This window comes from Lissotriton vulgaris, chromosome 8, assembly GCF_964263255.1.
Source record: "Lissotriton vulgaris chromosome 8, aLisVul1.2, whole genome shotgun sequence".
Taxonomy (NCBI): domain Eukaryota; kingdom Metazoa; phylum Chordata; class Amphibia; order Caudata; family Salamandridae; genus Lissotriton; species Lissotriton vulgaris.
Window position 1 is genome coordinate 248967945 of NC_141696.1, and position 25884 is coordinate 248993828.

General features: G+C 43.4%; 1 protein-coding gene across 4 annotated transcripts in view; it reads left to right on the forward strand.

Annotated features, from left to right (window-relative positions):
* APP (amyloid beta precursor protein) overlaps window positions 1-25884 on the forward strand; it is a 484182-nt gene that overhangs the window by 347636 nt on the left and 110662 nt on the right. For all 4 annotated transcript variants that reach the window (XM_086934030.1, XM_086934028.1, XM_086934029.1 and 1 more), the window contains 2 exons: window positions 2883-3016; window positions 18970-19044. In XM_086934030.1, the coding sequence (XP_086790156.1) occupies window positions 2883-3016; window positions 18970-19044 (209 nt within the window). The remainder of the gene's footprint in view (window positions 1-2882; window positions 3017-18969; window positions 19045-25884) is intronic.

Sequence of the window (25884 nt, forward strand, 5' to 3'; positions counted from 1 at the left end):
ATAGTAAAGACCTATACAATCCAGTGAGACATGAAATGCAAATTGGAATATCTTCGGACATATGAAAATGTTCACAAGACATCAAGAGAGAACACCAAGAGATTGAGCCATATTTCACACAATAACAAAGTAATGCTCACTTGGTCGCCAAAAAATAACAAAGAAAATATTTCAAGTACCCTTCAGTCCCCCATTTCTGACTTGTCATCCATGGGTTGGTCCCCATCACCCTGAAACAATTCAAATATTAGACAAGCATTTACAACGCAATGGTTTCGCCTTTGGAAAAGTTAAAGTTATTGGCATTGTAAATGACAACATTTGTATTTATGTGTTGGTTTTGAAAACAGATAAATAAATGGCATTGTCATTTACATTGCCATTAGCTTAATCTCTGCAGTCACTCTGCACTCCCTAGCACTCCCTACTCACTCTGCACTCCCTAGCACTCCCTACTCACTCTGCCCTCTCTAGCACTCCCTACTCACTCTGCACTCTCTAGCACTCCCTACTCACTCTGCACTCCCTATGCACTCTGCATTCCCTATGCACTCTGTACTCTGTGCACTCTATGCACTCTGCACTCCCTATGCACTCTGCACCACCTATGCACTCTGCACCACCTATGCACTCTGCACCACCTATGCACTCTGCACCACCTATGCACTCTGCACTCCCTATGCACTCTGCACCCCCTATGCACTCTGCACTCCCTATGCACTCTGCACCCCCTATGCACTCTGCACTCCCTATGCACTCTGCACTCCCTATGCACTCTGCACTCCCTATGCACTCTGCACTCCCTATGCACTCTGCACTCCCTATGCACTCTGCACTCCCTATGCACTCTGCACTCCATATGCACTCTGCACTCCCTATGCACTCTGCACTCCCTATGCACTCCCTATGCACTATGCACTCCCTAGGCACTATGCACTCCCTATGCCCTCTGCGCTCCCTATGCCCTCTGCGCTCCCTATGCCCTCTGCGCTCCCTATGCACTCTGCGCTCCCTATGCACTCTGCACTCCCTATGCACTCTGCACTCCCTATGTACTCTGCACTCCCTATGTACTCTGCACTCCCTATGCACTCTGCACTCCCTATGCACTCTGCACTCTCTACTCTGCACTCTCTACTCTGCACACTCTCTACTCTGCACACTCACTACTCTGCACACTCACTACTCTGCACACTCACTACTCTGCACACTCACTACTCTGCACACTCACTACTCTGCACACTCACTACTCTGCACTCTACACACTCACTCTGCACTCTGCACAAAGATCCGTTACAATTAAAATAAAACGATGTGTAAAAATTATATGAAGTAATCTTCCTCAAGTTTTTCTAGCACCCGATTCTCTCCCTTCCTTCCCCCTTCTAGCTCCCCACCTCACCTTCTGCCCACACTTTTTCAGATAATGCTGTGAATGGGTGATTATTTTGTCGTTTTATATAGCGCAAACTCGACCCGAAAGTATCAGTGCGCTGTACGCGAGCACCAATTGCATTACGGAAGGACACATTCATTTTTAGGCAGGGGTTGAAGTCTCCGGACAGTATAACAAGGAAAGGCACGGACAGCGGGAAGGGGGGGGCGGGAAAGGCACGGACAGCGGGAGGGGGGTGGGAAAGGCACGGACAGCGGCAGGGGGCGGGAAAGGCAAACGGCAAAAAAGGCACTCACCTGGACTTCCCGCGGCGGTCGGCCGCGGAATGACGAAAAGAAACGTTCACGACCAAAAAAATAAACCCCGCCCACCGCCGCACTGGCGTCCTAAAAGGGGCCGAATGAGAAAAATTCTCAGGAGTGCCCACGAGTCGCCTCGCAGAATGATGGACGCCTCTGTTTTCCAATGGCTAGCCTCCATTTATGGAGCTAGCCAATGGGAAACAGAGGCGGGACAAACAGCCATACTGCAAAACAAAAGATTTCGCCTGCGCGAAACGCTGCTTGCGCAGCTTTCGACAGGCGAAACCTAAAAACCGGCCTGACATCTCCCCGATCACAGAGAGCAGAAATGCATTTTACAAGCACACATGCTGACTACAGTTAATTGTTTAGAATAATGTTTCCATCTGTAGGTTTTTATCGGCGCCGACGTTGATCGACATTCCGTCTAGGGTGTTCCCCCGTTGCCTGCTGCAAAACTACCAGCTGATGAGTTTGCCGAGTTCAGCACGTCTATTCAGCGATTGGCCCAGTGCCTATCCTCTGATTATTTTAAACTGTAAAAAATAAATAGGTGAAATACAATTCAAACAACTTGTTTCCATTGAAGCATAATTTAAATATCCTGCTGCAAAAAAAGATATATCTTTCCTTCATATAAACATTCTTTTCTTTTTTTAGCTGAATTAACTCATTTTAGGCAGAAAACGAATTTTGTAATCTATCCAATGTGCACTATACATTGTTTACGTTTTCATACACTTGAGAATGTTATCCATCACATTCTTAAACAAAGAGGTAATGTGGACGTGTGAGGCTCGTCATCTTCTGAATGATGTGACCGCACGTGGGAACAGTCATTTCTTTGTGGTACCAAGAATTAAATGGCGCCCTTTGTTGTCTGGATTCAGGCTAACTCGGTTGGTTTGTGGTATTCGTTGGCTAAATCGTGCCTGTGGGTGTTTAAAACTATTGCACGATTTCTGGCTTATCTGGGAAAGTTTTTGTCTGCAGTGTCTTATAAAAAACAAACAAATTAAAGCTCTTCTGCGAGACCAGACTCTGCAGCAGGCCCGGTACACCGGTGTGTGGTCTGACAAGATGTGTCTCACACCGGTGTTGTTCTGCGAATAAAACGTCTTCAAAACAACTAAGCAGATTTTTTTTCTTCTTCTAAACCATGAAACGTTTTTTTGTTCTTTCAGTTCCTACCACCGCTGCCAGCACTCCCGATGCTGTTGACAAGTACCTGGAAACCCCTGGCGATGAAAACGAGCATGCACACTTTATGCGCGCCAAGGAGCGGCTGGAAGGGAAGCACCGAGAGAGAATGTCGCAGGTGAGCAAGAACACGCTTGACAAGCAGGCTTTCGCGTGCTTTTGATGTTTAGAAGCAGTAGATTTTCCATCTTTCAAGATACTGTTTTGAATTTCATTTTAAAGGCCAGCTTTGTTCTGTGGTAATTAGCGAACACTTGTCTGGGATGCTGTTGTGTGAGGGTGCCTGGGGTCAGAAAATAAGCCACTTGTAACAGTTGTAGGAGGACAGCAAATCAGCAAACGATATCTGAAGTAGTATAGCACATTTCAGGTTTAGTCTCCATCCACTCCTCTACACAGTTGTGGTGATGTCTGTGACACATTCAGAGGCCTTTGTCACTTCCCTGTAAAGAGGGTAGTGACTGGATTCAGGGCCCATTCCCACAGTGTCCTCCATTTCTGACAAACAGTGCTTTTTGAGTGCACATTTTAGAACCATTCATTTCAAGAGGCCTGAATGTTCCAGTATATCTTGGTTTTACTTAATATTTCTTGTTTTTAAGGCCTAATGTTATATTGGTTTCAAAATTACCCCCTGTTCTATTCTGCGACAACAAAGGCCTCCTTTCACTCTGTCGTCATAGCTATGGATTTTGTTATGCACAGCCTCAAACACATTAGTAGGGCCCGCTGAAGTTAACGTGAACCAGGAGATTGCGGGGACTAGGTTTCTTTAACCACTCTGTATTTCCAAGCCTTCCCACTGCTGGATTGTTTTTTCCCTTAAGTACACTTCCGATCTTTCAGGCATCCGTTGCAAAGATGGGCATTTCCTCCTTTCAATTGACCTGAGGTCTGACTGCAGAACCCCGTAGAGCAACAAAGGATATTTGGACACCTTTAATGATAACCTGCCCAATGGCGTGGTTACACGTGTGTTTAAGAAATAGTCAAAATAGAATAAATGTACGTATGTCAGAGGTGTGGTTGAAGGACTTTGCTCAAAGTTCCTTCACCTTTGGAGTAATTCTGGCCTTCCTTCACCTCAATCTCATTAAGCAGTGTCTTCATGCTTCCCAATCTCACAAAAAGGCGTACAGACCTCAGTTCCAAGATTTCTAGGTGAGGTTACTGCGGAATACTGCTCCAAACCGTTATTGGCTACTTTGCTTTTGTCTGGATTAGATTGCTAAGCCACTACAACAGGGTTTCTTTATGCTACGTTACACATTGCATACACCCACGGCCTGGCATCATTGATTAATGTGTTCTCTTTTGTGCTTCTTCAAAATGGCAAGTGATCGGTTTCTCATCTAGTTAATCCTTCAAAAACAAATGTGAAATATGTTCCCTTCTCTATATTCCACACAAGCGTACGTTTATTGCATTATTCTGTATCCAGTGCATGTGATTTTAAATATAATTTGGAAAATCCAATGCACTTATAATTGAGCAACATTCTGACAAATTGGTCATTTGATTGACCACTTCAAGGAGCCAAGGTTTTTTTTTTATATACAATCGGCTCACACTACAGCTGAGGAGATGGCGAGGGGCGTACCTAATATTTTACCCCTTCACCATGGATATTGGCAATATAAAGCTTTACCATGACTGAATGTGTAGCTAAGTAGCTGTGTACTGCAGACCGGATAAAGAGACTGAGACCAAACCACCTACTTAGTTCCTTTTTTCCCCTCCCCTTTTGCTAGTTAAAGCACCACTTCATTTCCTTTCATTTAAATGGCAAACCCTCTCTACACAGGTGTGAAGTTCACTGTGTGCCAAAGGAGGGATTCTCATTTGTCGCCTCTAAAATCCATCATGGACCTGAAAATGTCAATAATGTTGGCACTGTGGGTACTGGATGTCCTCTTATGGAGTGTCTAGAGTAGACTTAACATTTTAACAATAAGATCGATACATAACTGTAGAAACATTTTCCAGTAATATTTGCATCTTGAAATTGGGTCCAAACTGTACTGAAGAAGATATTGAATAACATCCCCCAGTAACGGGTGGATTAAGCGTGATCAATCTTGTTCTCCTTGAGTCGTCTGGCACTTTCAGTATGCTTAAAACTAAAATCATTAAGGGGGACCTAAAACAGTGGCTGGTGCCCAAGCGCATTCTCTATGTAGCTAACGTTTGTTTTTGATTTCAAATGTAATTAGAAAGAATGAACCTTTTGATTGCCATGCAATCTGTTAACTCCTTGTTGGTGGTTACCTTGCTATTCAGTCGGCTAGAGTATTCTGTCTGTGATGGTGTATTAGTAATTCACAGAGCTTAAAGTAGGAATGTGCGTGTGACCTCTTGAGTGAGAATGGACCCATATGTTCCACAGATGGACCATCAGGGAACCAAAAAGAGATTGTGACAAGCTTCTAGCATCACAGTGGGTACCCAAGCAGCACATTAGGTATATGGGCTAAGAGCACCCGGGCAAGTCATAATGACCTTAACGGAGCCAAGTAAGAAACCTGGGAGGCTGCAGAGAATGGTGTTGCCACCTCCCAGAGATGTCCGATTATAAGGGCATGCACAGCAACTCTCAAGTCTGTTTCGTTAGTAGAGGAACCATCATCAAGCTGTCTTGATTTTCTTGACCATGTGCTCATCGAAGGTGAATTTGGTGCCAGTGGTGTAACTGGGGGAATTGGATTGGGACAGAATTTGTCCTTTAAATCCCTCCAAGTTCATGTCTCGTAGTTTGGTTTGGACTAGTTATTGCTTTTTTTTGGCAAATAGGAGGCATTCAGTTTTGGTGCGAGTAAGTTTAAGGTAGATGTGCCGTGGAGGCACTGGATGTGGATGCTGGAGGGGAATCCCTGTAGAAGTTAAAAATTATGGGTGACAAAGGGAATCCTTGGGGGAAGCTGCAAGTGACCAGGAGCTTCTTTTATAGGTACTAGGCCATGTGAAAAAGTGGGTGTCAGTTGAAGAGGTGGGAGGAAAAAACACAGAAGGACGTTGACTATGTACCTTATTAACAGTTTCAGTTTGTGGATAAGTGTAGGGTGGCTAATAGATCCAGCATTATGAAGAGGCAGCGGTCACCTTTATCTGGGCTCCAGAGGTTGTCATCCATGATTTGTAATGTAGCTGTTTGTGCACTGCAACGTGATCTGGAGTTCAGTTGGTAGTCATGCAGAATATGTTTGGCATTGATATCATCTTCCATTTCAACGTGGACTGCTAATTTCATGATGGGCCAGTGGTTGTCAAGGTACTCGGAGCCTAGCCTGATTTTATTTCAGGATACGGAGGATCTGTTCAGTCTTGAGGTCTTTTGGAAAATGCCTTGAGTGAGAATGGTGTTAAAAATGTGGAGAAGGGGGATGACATTTTTTTTGTGATAGAGTTTGATTAAGGATGATTGTAAGCCATCATCTTCATAGGGTGTTTTGAGAAAGATGAGGCTGTTGGAGAGGTCTGCTAGAGACGGGCTTGAAAGTTGTTCATTATGGGTGCATTCCAGAGTGGTGGGGGTGTTACAAAATAAACAGGCTTGTTGGTGTTATGCTGTAGGGATATTCTGTATTTTTTTGACTGAAGAGGTTGATGACGTTACACTTTGAGTGTGTAATTGGGGGGTGCTATGGTAGAGGATTGATGCAATGCTTGATAGTTTTGAGCTTTTTTCTCCTGTTGGCTGCTTCAAAGCTTCACTGTAGGAGTTGGTGTAGTACTTTTCTTTGCTTGATATGGTGATTTGATTGTGTTGTGTGTCACTGAACTGAGTAATGCTGGGGCGGTTGGTCCAATCGAGGTGTCCGAGTGGTTTGCACTGAATGTTTGGTTATGCCAATAAGTTAGTGTGAAGGATGTGGCCTTTGGAATGTGATGAGCGACTGACATGGAGTGTGTGAATAAGACTAAGGAGGGCATTTCTGGTTTCCTTGGTACTTGAGCTCTGTGGGAAGTTGAACTTGTTGAGGACAGTGTGAATGTATCAGATGGATAAAGAGGTCAACAACTCCTCTATGAAGCCCTTGTTTTGACCTATAGGCATGCAGCTGAGGTTGGAAGATGGCACACTGTATTGCAGATAATGGGAAGTGGCATGCTAGGAGCTACATGGATTTGAGTATTGCTCCTTGCTTGAATAGTTTGGAGGACCAGGTGGATTTTGGATGATATTAAGGCCTTCTTATGAGCGCAGACAGCAACTCTAGCAACAGCTCGATGAGGTCACCTGTAGACACAAGGGCATCTAGGATACATGTGAGAATAAGTTGTTTTAGCCACATTAGGGAAGCGTAGGGCATTGCGGGCAGTTATATTGCAGTGGAGTTAACAGTGCAATCTCTCATTTTCCCCAAAAGTGACAATCGTGTTTATTTGTGAATCGGTTATAACACCTTCCTGGAAAGTGCGTGCGCATTTAGAACAGTTAGCAAATATGTAAAAAAGTTCCCTTAGCAAAAATGTGTATAATGCTGTAGTATGACCTGTAGATCACCTTCCTTCCTAGAGTGGTCTCTTGCACACATGTCTCCTCGCTTCAGATACACACATCTTTAGATTTTTCCCAGGCACACATATTGAAGCTGAAAGAATGCTACCGCCTTGAACCGAAGTGAGGCAAATCTAATCAATTCGACAAGTGCACTGTTTTCTTTAATGGTTTAAACTAGAGAGCGTGAAGGAGCAAATTAAAAAAAATAAGCCAATAGTAATTCCCATTCATAATGGGAAGCTTGACTCAAGGGCCCCTTGGTGAATTCATTCAGCATTGCTCAGGACCTGTAACCTGGATCTTTCTCAACAGCATTCACAGGCAAGTTCCATGTTCTCTCGATGATAAAAGGTCCCATGTTCAGGTTGACCTTTGTTTGACATTTCTTTACAGTCTCCCACCGCCTTCCTAAACTGTGACCTGTCATGATCTCAGATGAGCTAATGTTGTGAAATAAAAGGCTTGTATGTTTCACCATTCGAGAGAATGCCATCACAACTGATTGGATTTTTCCGTATCGAATTGAAGGGTTTGCGTTAATGTAAAGCCATCCATTTCTGAGATGGAAAGCTGTGTACAGCGTTCATAGCTAGGAACGCTCCTGGTAGGGTTGTTCAGTATATTCCTTGAGATTCTCAGAAGATGCATTGTATTTTCAGATTGAAAATAGGGTTTTGAAATATAAGATTCATTTGCTTTTGAAAAAAGTATAGATCAATATTTTTTTCATTAAAATCTTAGTTTTCCTTTTGTGTGTGTGTGTATACGTCTCACTTAGGACTGTTGGTTCTCAATAAAAGAACCATTGTATAAGTCCTATGTTCGAGGCATATGGGCTGCAGATGGTACATTATGAATAGATCGCCATCTGGTGTTGGGCTCGGATGATTGCACTTTGTTTTTCTCTTGGAGAGTCTTTTGTATTTTGGTGACTCCTCCCTTAGTTGGTAGTGCGCATGGGCATCGGCTCCATCCTTAGATTGTTTTTTTCCGCCATCGGGTTCGGATGAAGATCGAGACGCTCCAGATCAACTTCTGAAGAAAGTGGTTTTTCGGCGCGTATTCCCTTTCCAATTCGACGGTATTGTTAGCGAACGCGTTCTTTTCCATTCCGACGCGTTACAAATTCAAAATAGAAGAGAAAAACTTGGATCTACGTCGAGGAACAGAGACCTTTCTCGGCGCAGTCAAGCCCGGAGTCCATGGAAAGGACTCCATTCAAAAAATGTCCATCGTGTGGTGCTAAGTTCCCACACAAGGACCTACACGAGGTGTGCAACCTCTGTCTATCGCCTGAACACGAATCCAGGGACTGCGAAGCCTGCGCAGCATTCTCCTCCAAGCTAACGATCAGAAATCGTCAAGCTCGAAGACACGAGGCTTCCAGAATGCAGGCGGAGGCGATCCCGGAGCTGTTCGGAGACGAACAAATCGAGGAAGAAGAGGACCAGTCGGGGTCGGAAGGGGACCAGTCGGAGGTTGAAGAACTCTTCGAGCAACAAACCGTGAGTGACGACGTCCCCTTACCGAAAAACCGACCCCGTGCGGTAACGACCCCGCCCTCGGGCCCGGTCAAATCGCTGAAAAAAGTTTCCGACGCCCCGCCTTCGGGCCCGGCAACGAAACCGAAACTGAAACCGAAACACTCGGAATCCCACCACGTCGGATCCGAGAAAAGGGCGTCATCGACTTCGATACCGAGGCGGCATACAAAGGAGAGCTCGGTATCGAAACATTCCATGTCGAAAAAGAAATATGATGTATCGCCCAAAAGACACTCGATACCCAAAAAGTCGGAATCGAGCAGACATTCGGTGTCGAAAACAGAAAGATCTGAGGATCGAAAACAAAAACAGCTCTCGGAACCAGGACCCTCGGTACCGATTCAAGAGCAACAAACAGATCCCAAGCAAAAGATCTTGTTTATTGACCCACAAACTGGGAAAGTGGTCACGAAGAAGAGAAAGAGTGAACAGTCAGAAGATAAACCTCTTCCACCAAAAAAGAGAACAATGGGGACTAACATAACTCCTCCTGCTTCTCCTCGTCCTAGAGACACACCCTCTTCTCCTATTCCTCACAATAGGCCACATATTCCTACACCCTCCACACCAAGACCAGCTACACCTCAGTCAGATGTAGACAGTGATATAGGGGAGGGAGAACCTCAAGGGGATGACGAATCTATCCCGGATGAGGAAGATCCATGGGAAAATTACGATGTAGGGTCAGATGAGGACAACGACCCAGAGCTATACCCCTCAAAGCCTTCACCACCTGATGATAACACAGGTTTTGTGCAGCTCATTAATAGGGCAGCAAAATATCACAAACTAGATATGCACACAGAACCTCAGATAGAGGATTTCTTGTTAGAGACTCTACCTAGTGCACAGAGAACATCAGGTACTCTTCCTATGCTAAAGGGTCTTCTCACTCACACAGAAGAAATATTCGAAAACCCAGTGAGAGCCAGGGTGTTAAACCCAAGAATCGATAAAAAATACAAAGCGGCTCCAAAGGACCCAATATTTATTAGAGGGCATGTACCTCTAGACTCGCTGGTGGTCTCAAACGCTCGTAAGAGAGCAAACTCATTATCTACAGGAGAGGCTCCTCCACCAGATAAAGAGTCGAAGTTAATAGATGCATCAGGCAAGAGAGTAGCATCACAGGCAGTAAATAGCTGGCGTATAGCTAATACACAAGCTCTACTCGCACGGTACGACAGGGCACATTACGATGAGTTAGAAAAACTTCTCACACATCTTCCAAAAGAACATCAGAAGAAGGCAGACCAATTAATTCAGGAAGGTAAAATAATAACCAATACTTCCATTAAGTGTGCGTTAGACGCAGCAGACACTGCAGCAAGGTCTATTAACACTAGTGTCATGCTAAGAAGGCACGCATGGCTCAGAATCTCAGGATTCAAACAAGAAGTTCAAACAGCCCTACTGAACAGACCATTTGATCAGAAGACATTGTTTGGTTCAAGTACAGACGAGACATTAGAAAAGATGAAAAAGGATACAGAAACGGCTAAGTCAATGGGAGCATTGCAACAGCCAACGCACAGAGGTTCCTTTCGTAGATCCACCTATAGAGGGGGCTCAAAAAACACAGGAACAAATCAGCAATCCACATCTTTCACACCAACATCACCCAGAGGTAATTCAAGAGGTAATTACAGAGGTAACAACAATAAGGGTAGAGGCCGCGGAAATAATAACAACCGCAACGCCTCAACACCAAAACAGTGACTTCATAGATCTCCCCCCAGACCACATAACACCGGTCGGGGGACGTCTATCACAGTTCCTACCTGTCTGGGAAAACATCACGTCAGACAAGTGGGTGAGACAAATTATCCAACATGGTTATTGCCTAGAACTCACAGCTACCCCACCAAACATCCCCCCCAAACAGCGCCCAATGAGTCAGGATCATCTGACATTGTTAAGAGAAGAAGTGCTAGCACTTCTACAAAAGCATGCAATAGAGAAGGTCCCAAAGGATCAACAAGGAACAGGAGTATACTCTCTATACTTCCTGATCCCCAAAAAGGACGGGTCCCTACGACCAATATTAGACCTCAGACCTCTCAATGCTTACATAAATTCGGAACACTTCCACATGGTCACGCTCCAACAAGTACTCCCTTTACTGAAGAAAGGGGACTTTCTTTCTACACTGGATCTAAAAGACGCTTACTTTCATATCCCAATTCACAAAGCCCACAGAAAATACCTAAGGTTTGTGTTAGAAGGACAACACTACCAGTTCAAGGTCCTTCCGTTCGGTGTCACAACAGCACCGAGAGTTTTCACAAAATGCCTAGCTGTGGTGGCAGCACACCTAAGAAGACAACAAATACATGTCTTCCCATACTTGGACGATTGGCTAATAAAGGCCAAATCAAAGGAAGAATGTCTTCACAACACACAGAAGACAATTCAACTGCTGCACCACCTAGGGTTTACGGTGAACTACAAAAAATCACACCTGCAACCAAACCAGATCCAGCAATACCTGGGGGCTACAGTAGACACAGAAAAGGCAATAGCATACCCCAACCCAATCAGAGTACAGACAATGGTCGGGTTAATACAAAAATTTCAACCACAACACTCACTACCAGCACGAGTGTTTATGCAACTATTAGGCATGATGTCCTCTTGCATACGGCTAATACCACATGCCAGACTACAAATGCGCCCACTACAAGAGTGTCTAGCGACACAGTGGAATCAGGCTCAAGGTCAGATTACAGATCTGGTGTTGGTAAACGACCGGACGTATCGCTCTCTGAAGTGGTGGAACACAGAAAATATTTCCAAAGGACGGTCGTTCCTAGAGCCAGTTCCACAAGTAATAATAACAGCGGACGCATCGCTCTCCGGATGGGGAGCGCATATGGACAAATACACAGTACAGGGGAAGTGGAGTGCGCAGCAAAAGAAACTGCACATCAACTACCTAGAACTGTTAGCAATATTTCTAGCACTAAAAGCTTTCCAAATGCAAATAACAAACAAGGCAGTCCTGATCAGAACAGACAACATGACTGCAATGTATTATATTCAAAAACAGGGGGGGACACACTCTCTCCAACTGTCCAAACTAGCACAGGACATATGGAGATGGGCCATTCCTCAAAAAATCTACCTGTTAGCGGAACACCTACCAGGAATTCAAAATCAAATAGCAGACATCCTAAGCAGACAGTCAGAACAAGTTCACGAATGGGAACTGCACGACCAAATACTACAGCCATTCTTCCAAAAATGGGGGCAACCAGAGATAGATCTGTTTGCAAATCATCAGAACGCAAAATGCAAACAATTCGCATCCAGGTACCCACACCAAAGGTCCCAGGGCAATGCACTGTGGATAAATTGGTCCAACAAATTTGCTTACGCGTTCCCTCCTCTACCACTAATTCCATTACTGGTGAGGAAACTGCAGCAACACTCAATGACAATGATACTAGTGGCACCCACGTGGGCAAGACAGCCGTGGTTCACCACGCTGCTACAACTCTCACAAGTACCACATCAAAAGCTAAGGTTATTACCCATGCATCTTACACAGAACCATGGATAAATAATGCACCCAGATCCCAAACAACTGAACCTAGCGATCTGGCTCCTGAGGTCATAGAGTTTGGGTATTTAGATTTACCACCAGAATGCATGGAAATCATTAAACAGGCAAGACGTCCTACCACCAGAGCATGCTATGCAGCAAAATGGAAGAGGTTTGCTATACACTGTAACAGTAAGCACATCAACCCTCTGGACGCATCCACTAAACAAATCATTTGCTATTTATTACACTTACAACAATGTAATCTAGCATATACATCTATTAGGGTTCATCTAGCAGCCATAGCGGCGTACCTACAAAACAGACAACACCTGTCATTGTTTAAAGTACCAGCAATTAAAGCTTTCATGGAAGGACTCAAAAGAGTCATTCCACCAAGAAGACCACCTTCCCCAGTCTGGAATCTCAACATAGTGCTTACCAGACTAATGGGGCCACCCTTTGAACCTATGCATAGGTGTGAAATACAATTCCTCACATGGAAGGTGGCCTTCCTCTTAGCTATCACGTCACTTAGAAGAGTAAGTGAACTGCAGGCTTTTACGATTCAAGAACCATTTATGCAGCTACACCAAAATAAAGTGGTTCTTAGAACAAACCCAAAATTCTTACCAAAGGTTATTTCAGCATTCCACATCAATCAGTCAGTGGAATTACCGGTTTTCTTTCCAAAACCACAAACAGTAGCGGAAAGAGCCCTACATACACTGGATGTTAGGAGGGCCATATTGTACTATATAGAGAGAACACAAACTTTCAGAAAGACAAAACAGCTATTTGTTGCGTTTTCTCCCACACATAAAGGCAATCCCATCTCCAAAGCGGGCATTGCCAGATGGATTGTAAAATGCATTCAAATATGCTACTTAAAAGCAAAGAGAACATTAACTGTTCCTCCTAGAGCTCACTCTACACGTAAACTAGGAGCATCTATGGCATTTCTGGGAAACATTCCACTAGATGACATATGCAAAGCGGCTACCTGGGTTACACCGCACACTTTCACAAAACACTATTGTGTAGATGTGCACACAACACAACAAGCTAGAGTGGGACAAGCAGTATTAAAAACATTGTTTCAGACAGTTGCAACAGACACGGGCGACCACCGCTAGGGAGAGAACTGCTGTATAGTCTATTCATAATGTACCATCTGCAGCCCATATGCCTCGAACGGAATATGCTACTTACCAGTATGCATCTGTTCTTGGCATAGAGGGCTGCAGAGTGGTACATGCCCTCCCAGCCTCCCCGGAAACCTGTGTCTGTTCCAACACTATCTTATTTAGATACACTTACATGGGCACTCTTATCTGTATTCTACTATACTACTCCATCTAACCCTACTATGGCAAAACAATCTAAGGATGGAGCCGATGCCCATGCGCACTACCAACTAAGGGAGGAGTCACCAAAATACAAAAGACTCTCCAAGAGAAAAACAAAGTGCAATCATCCGAGCCCAACACCAGATGGCGATCTATTCATAATGTACCACTCTGCAGCTCTCTATGCCAAGAACAGATGCATACTGGTAAGTAGCATATTCCTTTCATCTCTTTTTTAACCAATGCGAGTTGGACTCTTAATAAAGTTGTTGATAGTCACAACTCGACATTTTTTAATCTTTGCACACTTTCACACTCTTTTGGTTGGCACTATTCAACACACACTAAACCCGCTCCGCTGTAAGCAGGCGTAGTAGCACACTGGGAGGACATTCGGTCCTTCCAGTGGGAACCCCATGATGAAGCATGTCACCACTAGGTGGTGAGTGAGGGTTCTTTTGACCATTTAATCGTGTGTTGATTTACTCACTGGGTTTAGCTCCTTGTTAAGATAGCTTGATTGAGTACTTTCAGGCATTCAACAATATCGCTCTTTTGTTGTTATTTCTATACACACACACACACACATTGATTCATTCTATGGGCATAACCATGTTAATGTTTTACATTTATGTTCAATGTTCAGCAGCCTTGGCACGTTTCAGAATGTTGAATTGATAGGATTTGTTAGTTTTAATGGGGGCTGAGCGTACATAAGTTAATGGATTTTGTACGCATGCTAAGCCCGTCTTTCTGGATGGGGAATAGGTGTGTTACTCAAGTGCAATATGCATGTGCATTTTAGTGCATGTCATGCAGGTGTTATGTATGTGTATCTAGTGTTCTGGGTTTTACTGGCCCAGTTATAGCAATAATCTAGCATGAGCACTAAGCCCTAGGTCTGTCCTTAGTTCTAATGCCAAGGTCCAGACATTTTTCTCTGACTGAGTGTAGCACTAAGCCTGCTCAGTGTAATGTCATGGTATTACCGTCCATGTTTTGGGATGTTTGCATAAAAGAATGGTGGCTTGCTGATTTTTGTGAATTAAATCTTAAACAGAATTTTTTTTTTTGTTTCGAAGGAGTGGACCTACTAGCACCACTAATTTATAAATTCATTTTGTTTGTGGTGTCCATTCCCATGCACTGACAACCAGTGAACCAGTCGTGTGCATGTGTACAAGTATGTTTGTCATATACACAACAGTGAGACTGTGTGCCACGTGGTTGTTTCCCAAGACCAATTGGATCAATTTTACTTGGCCCCTGCATAGCATAGCATGAAATGAAACATGGTCACAGCATCACCCGGCAGTGCAATTATGTGTAACCTATTTTCTGTCCCAGTCCAACCATGCTGGGCATTGCAATGATTTATTGGGTTTGCTGATTGGTTGCTGTATTTTGTGTCTTTACCTCCCATGTGACATCTCCTGAGACGCCTTTGACTGCTTGTCTTTGCTAACTTGAATGCCGACTACAAAAGTGGTGTACTTGGATAGGTTTTGCAGTAGACTTCTGGAATTCGGAACAGCAACACAGAAACAATCACATATTGCTGTGCGGAAGTATTTTGGTGATTTGGTCACCGGACTGCAAATTCTATCTTCCGATGAAAGGGAAGATGCGACCAACGTGTATTCTAACACTTTTTCGGACAGGTTGAAGGAATACTCGCAGTTTTTTACAATCCTTGACATTTCTCGTGAACCAACCTAATTGAAAGATGTTTGGACCGTGTTTTCAAGAGAAATCAGAGTCCTGATGATGACCGTGTAACTGTACAGTGGTCGAAACACCATAGACGCCTATGTGGCCAAAAAATATAGAGGACACATTATTTTTGTTCATGTTGTTCCTTTATTGTAATGTGTATTTCTTTGTTTGCCACTTGTCTGGTTCGTGATATGTTTTGTTTGTATACCAGCACTTTATGTTGAGCGCAACTGTTTCAGCTGCTTTTATTATATGTAATAAACAATCATTTTTGATACATGACTTTTTTGATTTAGGGGCTTCTTCTTCTTTTTCCTTTCTTTCTTTTTCCTTTCTTTTTCCTAATTTATTTCTTGATTCATTAATGCTTGTATATTGATATGTTGAATTGTATGGTGTAAACAATTTTCCTCTTGAACCAATTGTTAGGTTTATGGACTGACTGTCCTTGGTTCAGGTTTGTTGGACAGCCTCTGTGGTTGGTAATGTAGTCCTCTTCATAGCCATATTAGGGCGCACCTCAAGACTCACGTGATGACCACTATATTTGGGGCTCAGTAGCCCATGCCTCCTCCATCGGCCACAAAATGAGGTCTTACAGATTTTACTCTAGCCTGTGTAAAATAGATAATTTGTTGGGTTGTTGGTTTGTAGATTGTTTTCTTGTCTTAGTTTAGCATCTTTCAGAATATTTTAAGGAAGTCTGGATTTCTGATTCTTATGGATGTTTGTTCTATGTGGTTGGCATATAGATGTTCTATTCTGCAGGGGTGCACACGTTTGTGTTTAAACAGTGGCTTGCTTGTGTGCTAGATTGTGTGTGTGTGTGTGTGTGTGTGTGTGTGTGTGTGTGTGTGTGTGTGTGTGTGTGTGTGTGTATGTATGTGTGGTTGGAATCAACCTTTTTGGTTGCTGTCTAGAATGTACATCCTTAAGTAGACTTCCCTATGTATTTAGGAGGTAGCTGAAAGTACAAAGGATAGTTGAACATTCTAAAGCTGGCCGCATTTGTGTATATTTTTATATATTTAAGTTGTGCATATTTACAGTACGCTGAATATGCACAGGATATTCTTTTGTAGTGTCATGGGTCACATCTGTGCTTGTCAGTTGTTCTACAAATACCCACCGATAGTGCACCAAGACAGTGTGGCTCATAGTGATATACAGTTTACAAATTGGGGAGAGAATGTAGCCTTATGGCTAGAGCAGTCAACCTCGAAGTTGAGGATCCGGGTTCGAGTCTCGGCAACGACGCTCAGCATCCTGTGATTCTGGGCAAATCACTTAATCTCCCTGTGCCCAACAAAAATGATTGGTTCTGTCTGTAACACAACTGGTGCTCATGTAAAGCTCTCTGATACCTGATATCTTCATGTCTAGTTTGTGCTATATAAAACTCTAAAAAAAAAATATATATATTATATAAATGTAATTAAACCTGATGTCAGACGTGTGTGGAGCAATGGCCACTGTGTGATTCCATTACCTGCCACCTGCAACCATAATGCTATGTTACTACAACCTTTGCATACATGTTCCAAAATATTTCCTACAAACCACCATGATATCTGATTTACAGCTGGTATTCCTGTTGGCAGTTTTGAATGAGTACAGAATGAAAGAGCATGAAGTCTTAACAGCCCTTTCAGCCACTCTGAGCATATCTGCTCTTCAGATTTACCCTGGGTCGCAACGTCTCTGCAGTTCACAGCGCAGCTAGCAGTAGAGGCGCACAGTAAGCTGCCCTAGTGTATTTGTACAACACCGCAGACACATTGTGTGGTCCTGTCCCATTTGACCAGTATTGCTGACAAGCTAGCACCCTAGGATATGACAACCCTGGCATATTTGATGGGAATCTTTGTTTCCATGGAATCTTGAAAATTACAGTGAAAACGTGCTTTTGATCTAATTTTCTTTGAAAAAATTGCTGACTAAATGCACAATTTGCTTACTTTTTAGTTTTATTGGGGGTAAAGCCGTCTTACTTGGTGCCAACATCCTTATTGAGGACCAGGCGTGGTTATCAAACCAATAATTCTTTGAAAGTGCTTCATGAATACCTCTTCAGAGGTTTCTGTAAATGTATTTGTCTATTTTTTTAGATAGGTTATGCTAAAAAAAAAAATGTACCATGGAATTTACACATCACCATGTTCACCAGCCACCACTGCTTTGTATCTACAACCTTGACATCAGAACATTCTCACGTTCTCGCCACACACAATGAATAGTATGTTACCAGGTCCGAATAAGCATCCCTTCAGCGTCTGGAAACTTGTGCTTGTGGATACTACTTGAGGTTTTACCTGTCTAATGCAGTTTACGTCTGTAAGACATTTGGAAACTCATGCATGTACATCCGTAAGCATATGACACACCCGGTAAACACAAATGCAAGCCCCACAGTTTAACACAAGGCTATATACTCTCGGCATCCACTGTTGTACTCCCAGTGAGCCCATGTCTATTCAAAATTCACACAGTGAGCACACATTAAACAAATGCTGCCTATAATGGGATTGTAAACAAGTGATATATATATATATATATATATATATCAGCTACTGCCATTTAATTGTGTTGTGACCTTTACCGATATATATATATAAAAGTACAAGTTTTTTCTATGTCTATGAATTTTGTAAATCACGTGATATTTGATTCACAAGAGCACTGTCACTTTAAAAAGCCTTCGCGCTCAAATGCAAATGTCGAGTGAACAAGCGGCGTTCGCGCCGCGAAACGCGTCTCAGGCATCTGGCTGCAATAAACATTTGAAGCACCGAACAACAACTGGGTCCGTGTCCTGTTTTGATCCAGCGTGAAGCAAGCGTGGGGTTTGAACACAGGATTTGCGATATATATATATATATATATATATGGGTCACAACACAATTAAATGGCAGTAGCTGACAAAGTGGAGGAGACATTCAAATCATGATATATTAATCCAACCCCAAGTCTCCAAGTTAATTATCAAAAATAAACATGAATCTAAATCAACACTACATTTACAAGATGACATATCCGCAAAACGCATGCAAGGACAAACACCACATTCTAAAATTTAGAAAAAACAAAACTAAAAATACATATAACCTTGCACAGTAATGACATAACAGAAAATTAAATTGAAATACATTTCTAATTAAAGGCGAGCTCCAGCTGCATTGGCATCTTAAAAGTCTGGACCCTGAATTTAACTACAGCGTACCTTGTAATTAAGTGTGTTGCCTACACGTTTTTTTAAATTTCTTTTTTTGTTGCTTACAGATGTGTATATATTGTAGACTGGGTTGTAGTTGCGAGAAATGCTGGTGATACTCTTTGATGTTCAATTGCAGTTATTGCAAATGTTGAAGTGAATGTAAAAATTATAATCTTGTATTCCACTCATGTTTGTCTTTTCAGGTCATGAGGGAGTGGGAGGAAGCAGAGCGCCAAGCAAAGAACTTGCCGAAGGCTGATAAGAAAGCAGTTATCCAGGTAAAACATGGGCTCCTAATATAAAATGAACAAGCTTGAAAAAGTGATACCCAGGCCTAAATAATATTCTCTGCATGTGCGGTTGGTGGTGGTCTTGGCAAACCATAAGTTGTGACTTTAGATAGATCAGTAATTCTCATCTCCCATCAAAAACTGTTTTATGTGCGTTAAAAATGAATATTGTGAAGTCGGGGGTGGTTTTCTGACTGTCTGGCAGCCGCGTTACAACGCATGGAAAAACAGGAACATTACGTTCCCGCCATTTCTTTGCTCTCCATTTGCATCTGTTTGATTTTTCGCCCTCAGGCGAAGCTCATGACCATGAAATTGATAACATTCTTCATGTACTTGAGACTTGAAGTACCAGCTGTAAGTAAGCACGCTGCTCATGCAGTGTGGAAGGCAGGCTTAAGATGGGAAAGAATATTCAGTAAATTCTAATTTTATAATCCGTCGGGGACCTTTTAAGCAAATATGGTGATTATGCCTGGTCCGCTTGTTACACCTAAATGAGATAATACCAAGAAATGTCCAGAAATAATATGTGAACAGTTAGTGCATGCCTGCCAACTTCAACAACAACTTCACTGCGTGGGGAGGCGGCGGAGCCTCGTGGCAAGAAGTACCTTCGAGGCACTTTTGAACCCCATCCGCTCGCAAGCCCCTCCTCTTCCCCCGCCCACCCCGCCCATGTCCTGGAGTGTTATCACACCCCATAATGGTCGTCGGCAGTTCATAGCCTCAGAAAAAGTGTGGGGAAACTACTATTTACAGTGGTTTTCAGCTCGTTTTCTTTGTCACCATGTGATATCGGTTCCTCACCGGGAGACCGTGTGGTGGGAGCAGAAGACGTGTGTCACACAGTGGCACTGTGTGAGTTGGCAGATATGCTGTGTTTTGAAGCTTTAACATTGCTAACGTGGAGGCACGTGGATGCTCTGTACATTTAGCAACATGGTTCTTCCAAAGTCACAATTACACAGCTAAATTCACTATTCAAATGCAAATACAATGTCTGAACTGGTTGTGCGATAGCTTACCTAAACATGATAAAATGGTGAAATTTGACATGAGCTCCAGACAGAATATTGTTAAAATATTCTAATCCCTGCAATAGTACCTTCAGTTGATAATTGTCACATGAAGTTTTAGCATCTGCGCCTCAGCGAGCTGTTTGAATGGTATGTCCCCCGCCTCCCCGCCCCCGGTAACAGTCTTTGTATCAGTCCAGTGTCAGGTGTGCATGTGGTGCCAAAGAGGCAATGGGCATAGTGTGGCCTGTACTGAGTCTTTATTTGAATGCCCAACACAGCATCTTCACTACATAGATTCATAGCATTTCACAGAAAGGAAACAAAAACTCCACTGTAACTGAGTGTCTCTCACCACTTCTTTTCATTCTAGTATGGAATGACTATTGTGCTCGAATGCCAAGAAACCATGCATCACACCATATTGCAATAGTATGATCCTCAACCAGATATGCAGGAAATGTGTTTAAAACTGCACTACACAACACAAGGCCTCCCCTAATAGATATCTGAATGTCTCTGCCAGCCACCCTGGTTCCAACTAGCTTTTCATTGTCATGAACACTGTGACAAGGCCAGTTTAAATCTCTTCTAGTTTTATTGTGTGCTTCCCCACAGACTCTTTCACCTTTCTATTAGAAAGTGTGAAGTTTAGACAGACACAGAAGTGTTAGCATCATGTTCGTGTCCTATCTAGGCTGACCTATTTTAGTTTTTTATGTAATGGTCACTGTCATATTACTAAGGGCTCTTAAAGGTAAGACTAAAATGTCTGCATGTGTATTGACATTACATATATATTGCCACACTTATTGGATTGGATTTGGTTTTTGTATAGCGCAATAGCTACCCGCAGGCGTCCTAGCGCTTAGCGCTTATTTTGCCTTGTTGGGACTTGAGTGTCACCAAACCTATAAACTTGAGATTAAAGCGACGATCAGATACTATAAAAACATATGTATCTGACTATAAGGGGAGAGGCTTCGCAACAGAATTATCAAGCAGAAGTTACGTCAGTTTGCTGCAACTAACCAGTCAAGGGTTGCTCCAGGGCTCCGAGAGCGGTGCATAAGTATCCTTCAGTTGGCACTGCTCATGCAAGGGCTGTGATAGAGAATAGTTAAACAGCTATTTCTTAGTGAAAAACGTAGGCTGTGTGACCCATCTTAACAAACTAAATTCATAGGCATTGCTCCTGTTAAATTTTAGCATAGTACATCGAATTAGCAGTAAGGTGTTAGGATGCTAGAAAATTGCTAACCATGCCAGGTATGTTCATATTGTTATTGCTAGCTATCATGCATGGCTGCATTTATTTTCCCCTTTTGGGTGATTACGTTTCATATTTTATGCACTAGACTTGGGTTTTAGAAATAAACATTTTAAAGGTTTATCCTGTGTTTCTCAGTCCTATTTTGAGTGTGTTATCTATTTTCAAAAGAGTTTGGAGTTCCACTGTGCCCTGAACTCATCTAGAGGGACTAATATTGACCAGAAAACACCACCCACACAGTATAACCTGGTGGGGTGTGAATGGGTTGCAGTACAATAGAGTCTCTAATTTGTGTTGGTTCATCGAACTAAGTCCTTTAACCAGAAGGTTAGAAATCCAACCCCTGCATGACGGGGGGGGGGGAGAGGTGGGGTCATGAAATCACACAGAAGCATGCTCATGATAAGTTACTGACATTTCTATTGTGCAGTCTCAGCCATTAGGGTGGTGATTGGCTGAGTGCCATCCTCAAAGTTTTCAGTGCTCCTTTTAATGACCAGAGTCTAAATGTTGCTTTGATATGTTTATCGTGTTCCGCTCCATTTATTGGGCACAGCTGTGGAACTTCGTTACTATGAAGTTTATTGATTTATTGAGAAGTAAATAATCTTGCTTAGTCTGTCCTGCTTGATAGTTCTGTGCAATTTCAAGGTCTTGTGCCAGGGCTTTACGATATTGGCATCAGAACAAACGCAACCTGAATGTTAAACCGGTTTTCCTTTTCCCTGTAGTTAGAGACATAATGCTGGTATGTCATTTGTGAAAGCCAATTACATGGCATATGTGAACTGTGTTGAATATATGTGAGCTTTTTTACCTAGTTTATTCTGTAGGAGTTGTTTGGTGACATTCCTTGATGGTTTTTACTGTTGGGAGCTGGTTGATAGCCAACTAAATGGCAATTCCAATCTTTTTTTTAATGTATGAGGGGTTTTCAGGCAGTTTTTTCTGTTGTGCGTCTGTGCTTGCTAGAAAGCACATATGTGCTGTGCTGTGTATTTGCTGTGGGGTATGTGTATGAAATGATCTGCCCAGTGTGTTCTGTTGGACGCTTGTCTCTTGTGGGAGAATAAAGCAATTATTTGGATAAATAAATCAAATGATTACAGCTGTGTGGAGGACTAGCACTTTTTAGGTCCAGCTTCAAGGCCTGTTGCATTTAGTTTGTGGACTTACAGCCTGCCTACTGCTTTTCATGTGTTTGTTTTAGTGTCCCTTACAGATCCTTGCTTCCTAGTGGTCACTTCTTCCTCAGTGTTCCTCCTATTTGTCTTTCGTTTACTCTCACGGGTCAGGGACCAAGTACTGTAATTTTATTATTTGGTTGTTTATCTGTTTGTTTGGGGGGACTGCTTTTTTCTATTTTGTACCTGCTCATGGTGCAATGTGGGTGCAGCTTCAGCACCTGTATTGTACTGCATCTTGTGGAGAAGTGTGGCTCAGGGGTTAGAGGCGGCAGACCCGGAAGCTGAGATCGGCCCTGGACCAGGGTTCAATTCCCCGCCCCGACGGGGGTTGGGCTCAATAATTCCACGGACTCGATAATTCTCGCTCCGGTGCCTATTCGACTCACGGGTTCACACTCTGTGACTCTGGGCAATAGCTTGCTTAATCTCCACAACGGCCCCTCGCGGCGGGATGCCTGGCTTTCACCTTGTGGATACCCTGCCGGGGTATCTCACAGGGGAATACCAGGACTGGTTCCCTAAGCAAGCGCATAGATGCCTGCGATGTGGGCGATTTGCGCTATATAAATACATGTACATTTACATTTACATCTTCACTCCACCCCATCCTTCTTGTTGATGCCGCCATCCTTGCTGCACCTCCGGCTCCATTGCTTATTTCCTTTTTGTTGTTGTTTCTGGCTTCGATTTTTCCACACCTAGTTAACGGTTGTGTCTCTCAAAAGGCAGCCCTTTCTCCTTTTCAGGGATATGCATTCAGTGACTCTTCTCTTGCTGGTTCATTAGACACCATTCCACTCAGATGTGTCAATTGTGCTGGCTTTTTCAAGGCGAGGCATCTCTGCACATTCAGTCATTCACTGTAGTCTTCACAAAATACTGTAACCTCCCTGTAAAAGGATTGCTGCTGTTCCGATAAACTGGTTATTGCAACTTGTGCCCAATGAGGTTTCCCAATACTGAGACGACTGGCAGAGCCTTTCTATTGCAAAAGGAGGCTGGGTAGAGGCAGCTGGCGGTCGGCACATTTGATTGTACCCAAATCCCCTGTTTGATATAAGATTCAAAGGGATTCCCGAAGGGATTCTTTAAAATCTTGCTTTACTGTTAATTTACGTCGGTCAGCGTATAATAATAAATTGCATTTCTGTGACTCTGCACATTGAGCACTCACCTGTTTGTGGTCAGGAAAAAAGCAGATGTTTTTGCTGCAATGAGCTTGCAGCTGTAACAGAATTACTCTTCATCTTCTGGTTGTCATATCATTCTTGTGGAAGAGGGTGTGGTGTAGCGGCCAGAGCTGCAGATTTCGGAGCTGGGGATCCAGGCTCGAATCTCTGCATCGGCTCAACAAACGGTGATTCTGGGCCCATCACGCAATCTCTCTGTGCCTATGGACAACGACTAGAGACCCTCACAGGGTGATTAGCAGCGCTATACAAATTCAAGTATTATTATTAATTCTTAATTTCGATTTAAATTATTATTATTATTTTTTATTTTTTTACATTTTCATTGGTCAGTTCAGTCTGAATGTTGGAGCCAAGGTGACCACCAGATGCTGTGTGGCCCTGCACCAAGCTCCTTGCAGGAATTCCTTTCTTCACAGGCAGTGAAGCTGGGTCCTTTCTCTACTTTGTGCCATGATGTTAAATGGTTTATTTAAGATTATTTAATTAACTCTTCAGACAAATTGTTCATTACAAAGCCCTGTTTCTCCTTAGACAGCTTATAAACAAACCATTGCATGTCTCAATGAATATCTGCTCGAAGACGAAACAAGACTCTTCCATGATTCTTCAGACCATCACCGGCCTTGCACACTACCCCTGACATAAGTAAAAGCCTGCTATTTCCAGCCACTAGCATCTCTTAGAATCTGGAAGAGAGCAGATAAGGCTGCCCACACGCTAATGCGAATAGTTCCAAGACCCTAAATCAGTCCAAATAAATTTCGGGGTGGATCGTAACATAATCGGACTGTGGCCAAGGTGACTTGGGCCTGCAGTGGCATGCTGCGTATGGGTTGCCTTCCAAGGCTTTGGCTGGGAGTTTGGTTCAGTCCGTTGCAGATTTTTACTTTTCCCTCTGGGGCGCTCCGGTGTTATAGAGCTGAAAGGTTGGTTCTAAAACCACAAAGCCAAAGTTAGACAGAACAGTATTTTTTCTGTGAATATAACGCCTTGATCTTTTCCTTGAAAGATACCTGGATGGTGGTATGTGTAGAGTTTACAGATTCTCAGTTTCTTTGTCCAATCTGGCCTACTCATTCTGTCCCACTCTAATCTGCCCCACTCTCATCCACAACAGTCTGCCCCACTCTCATCCACAACAGTCTGCCCCACTCTCATCCACAACAGGCACTCCTTGAAGTATCTGAAGCAATAAAGGAGGTAGGGGATAGAGGCGGCAAAGCCATACTGATATTGCTGGATGTATTTGCGGCTTTTTTCTACCGTCCCACACGACCTTCTTCCTACTGAGACTTTGGGAGTGTGGGTTTGGGACACGGTATTCAATTGGTTTTCCTCCTTTTTAAAGGACCGCCAGCAAACAGTGTGGGTCCCACCTTTTGCTGCCCATATCCCCCCTCTAGAGGTAGGTGTGCACCAGGGCTCTATTTTGAGCCCCATCCTTTTTAATCTGTATATGACACCTCTATCAACTCTGGCTGAGAACCATAGAGCAACAATAATATTTTATGCCGACGATATGCAGCTGCTCTTCACCTGCAACAAAGACATGGACTTCAAGGGAGACATGATTAACAGCTGTCTAACAGAAGTATTCTCCTGGCTCAAGTGCCACCAGCTTAAATGTAATCCTGGTAAATCAGAGATCATCTTCTTTGGCCACTGCCTCAGCAACCTCTGGCACAGCTAGTGGCCTGCTGACATGCCCCCCCCACGTCCCCCGTAAAGATAGTGAAGAATCTGGGGGTGAAGCTGGATGATAATCTTTCCATGCAGGCTCAGATCCAATCGGTGGCTAGTTCCTGCTTTGAAAAACCAAAGATGGTGATGGACGGAGCGTTGACAATACAAACACTCACCCCCAGTCAACTGATCTGGGTTTAATCCATCACCGTTCTTTAGCTCACTCCGCCACCCCAGTTCAGACATGGCCATATGCAAATCAGTCTGACCCTGTGCCTCATGGGAACAGTCCAGCCCGAACTGCCAAGCCATGTCTTCCCTGGACCGGAATCAAGCTTCGCAGGACCGGTTTCTGGCATTACAGCCGTCTTCAGCCGGGCTTGCTTGACTCCAGTGGCAAAGTGAGCAAGGGACTCACGTCTGAGCATACCCTGCCAACTTAGGGCGAACAAAGATAAACCAAAGGTGGTGAT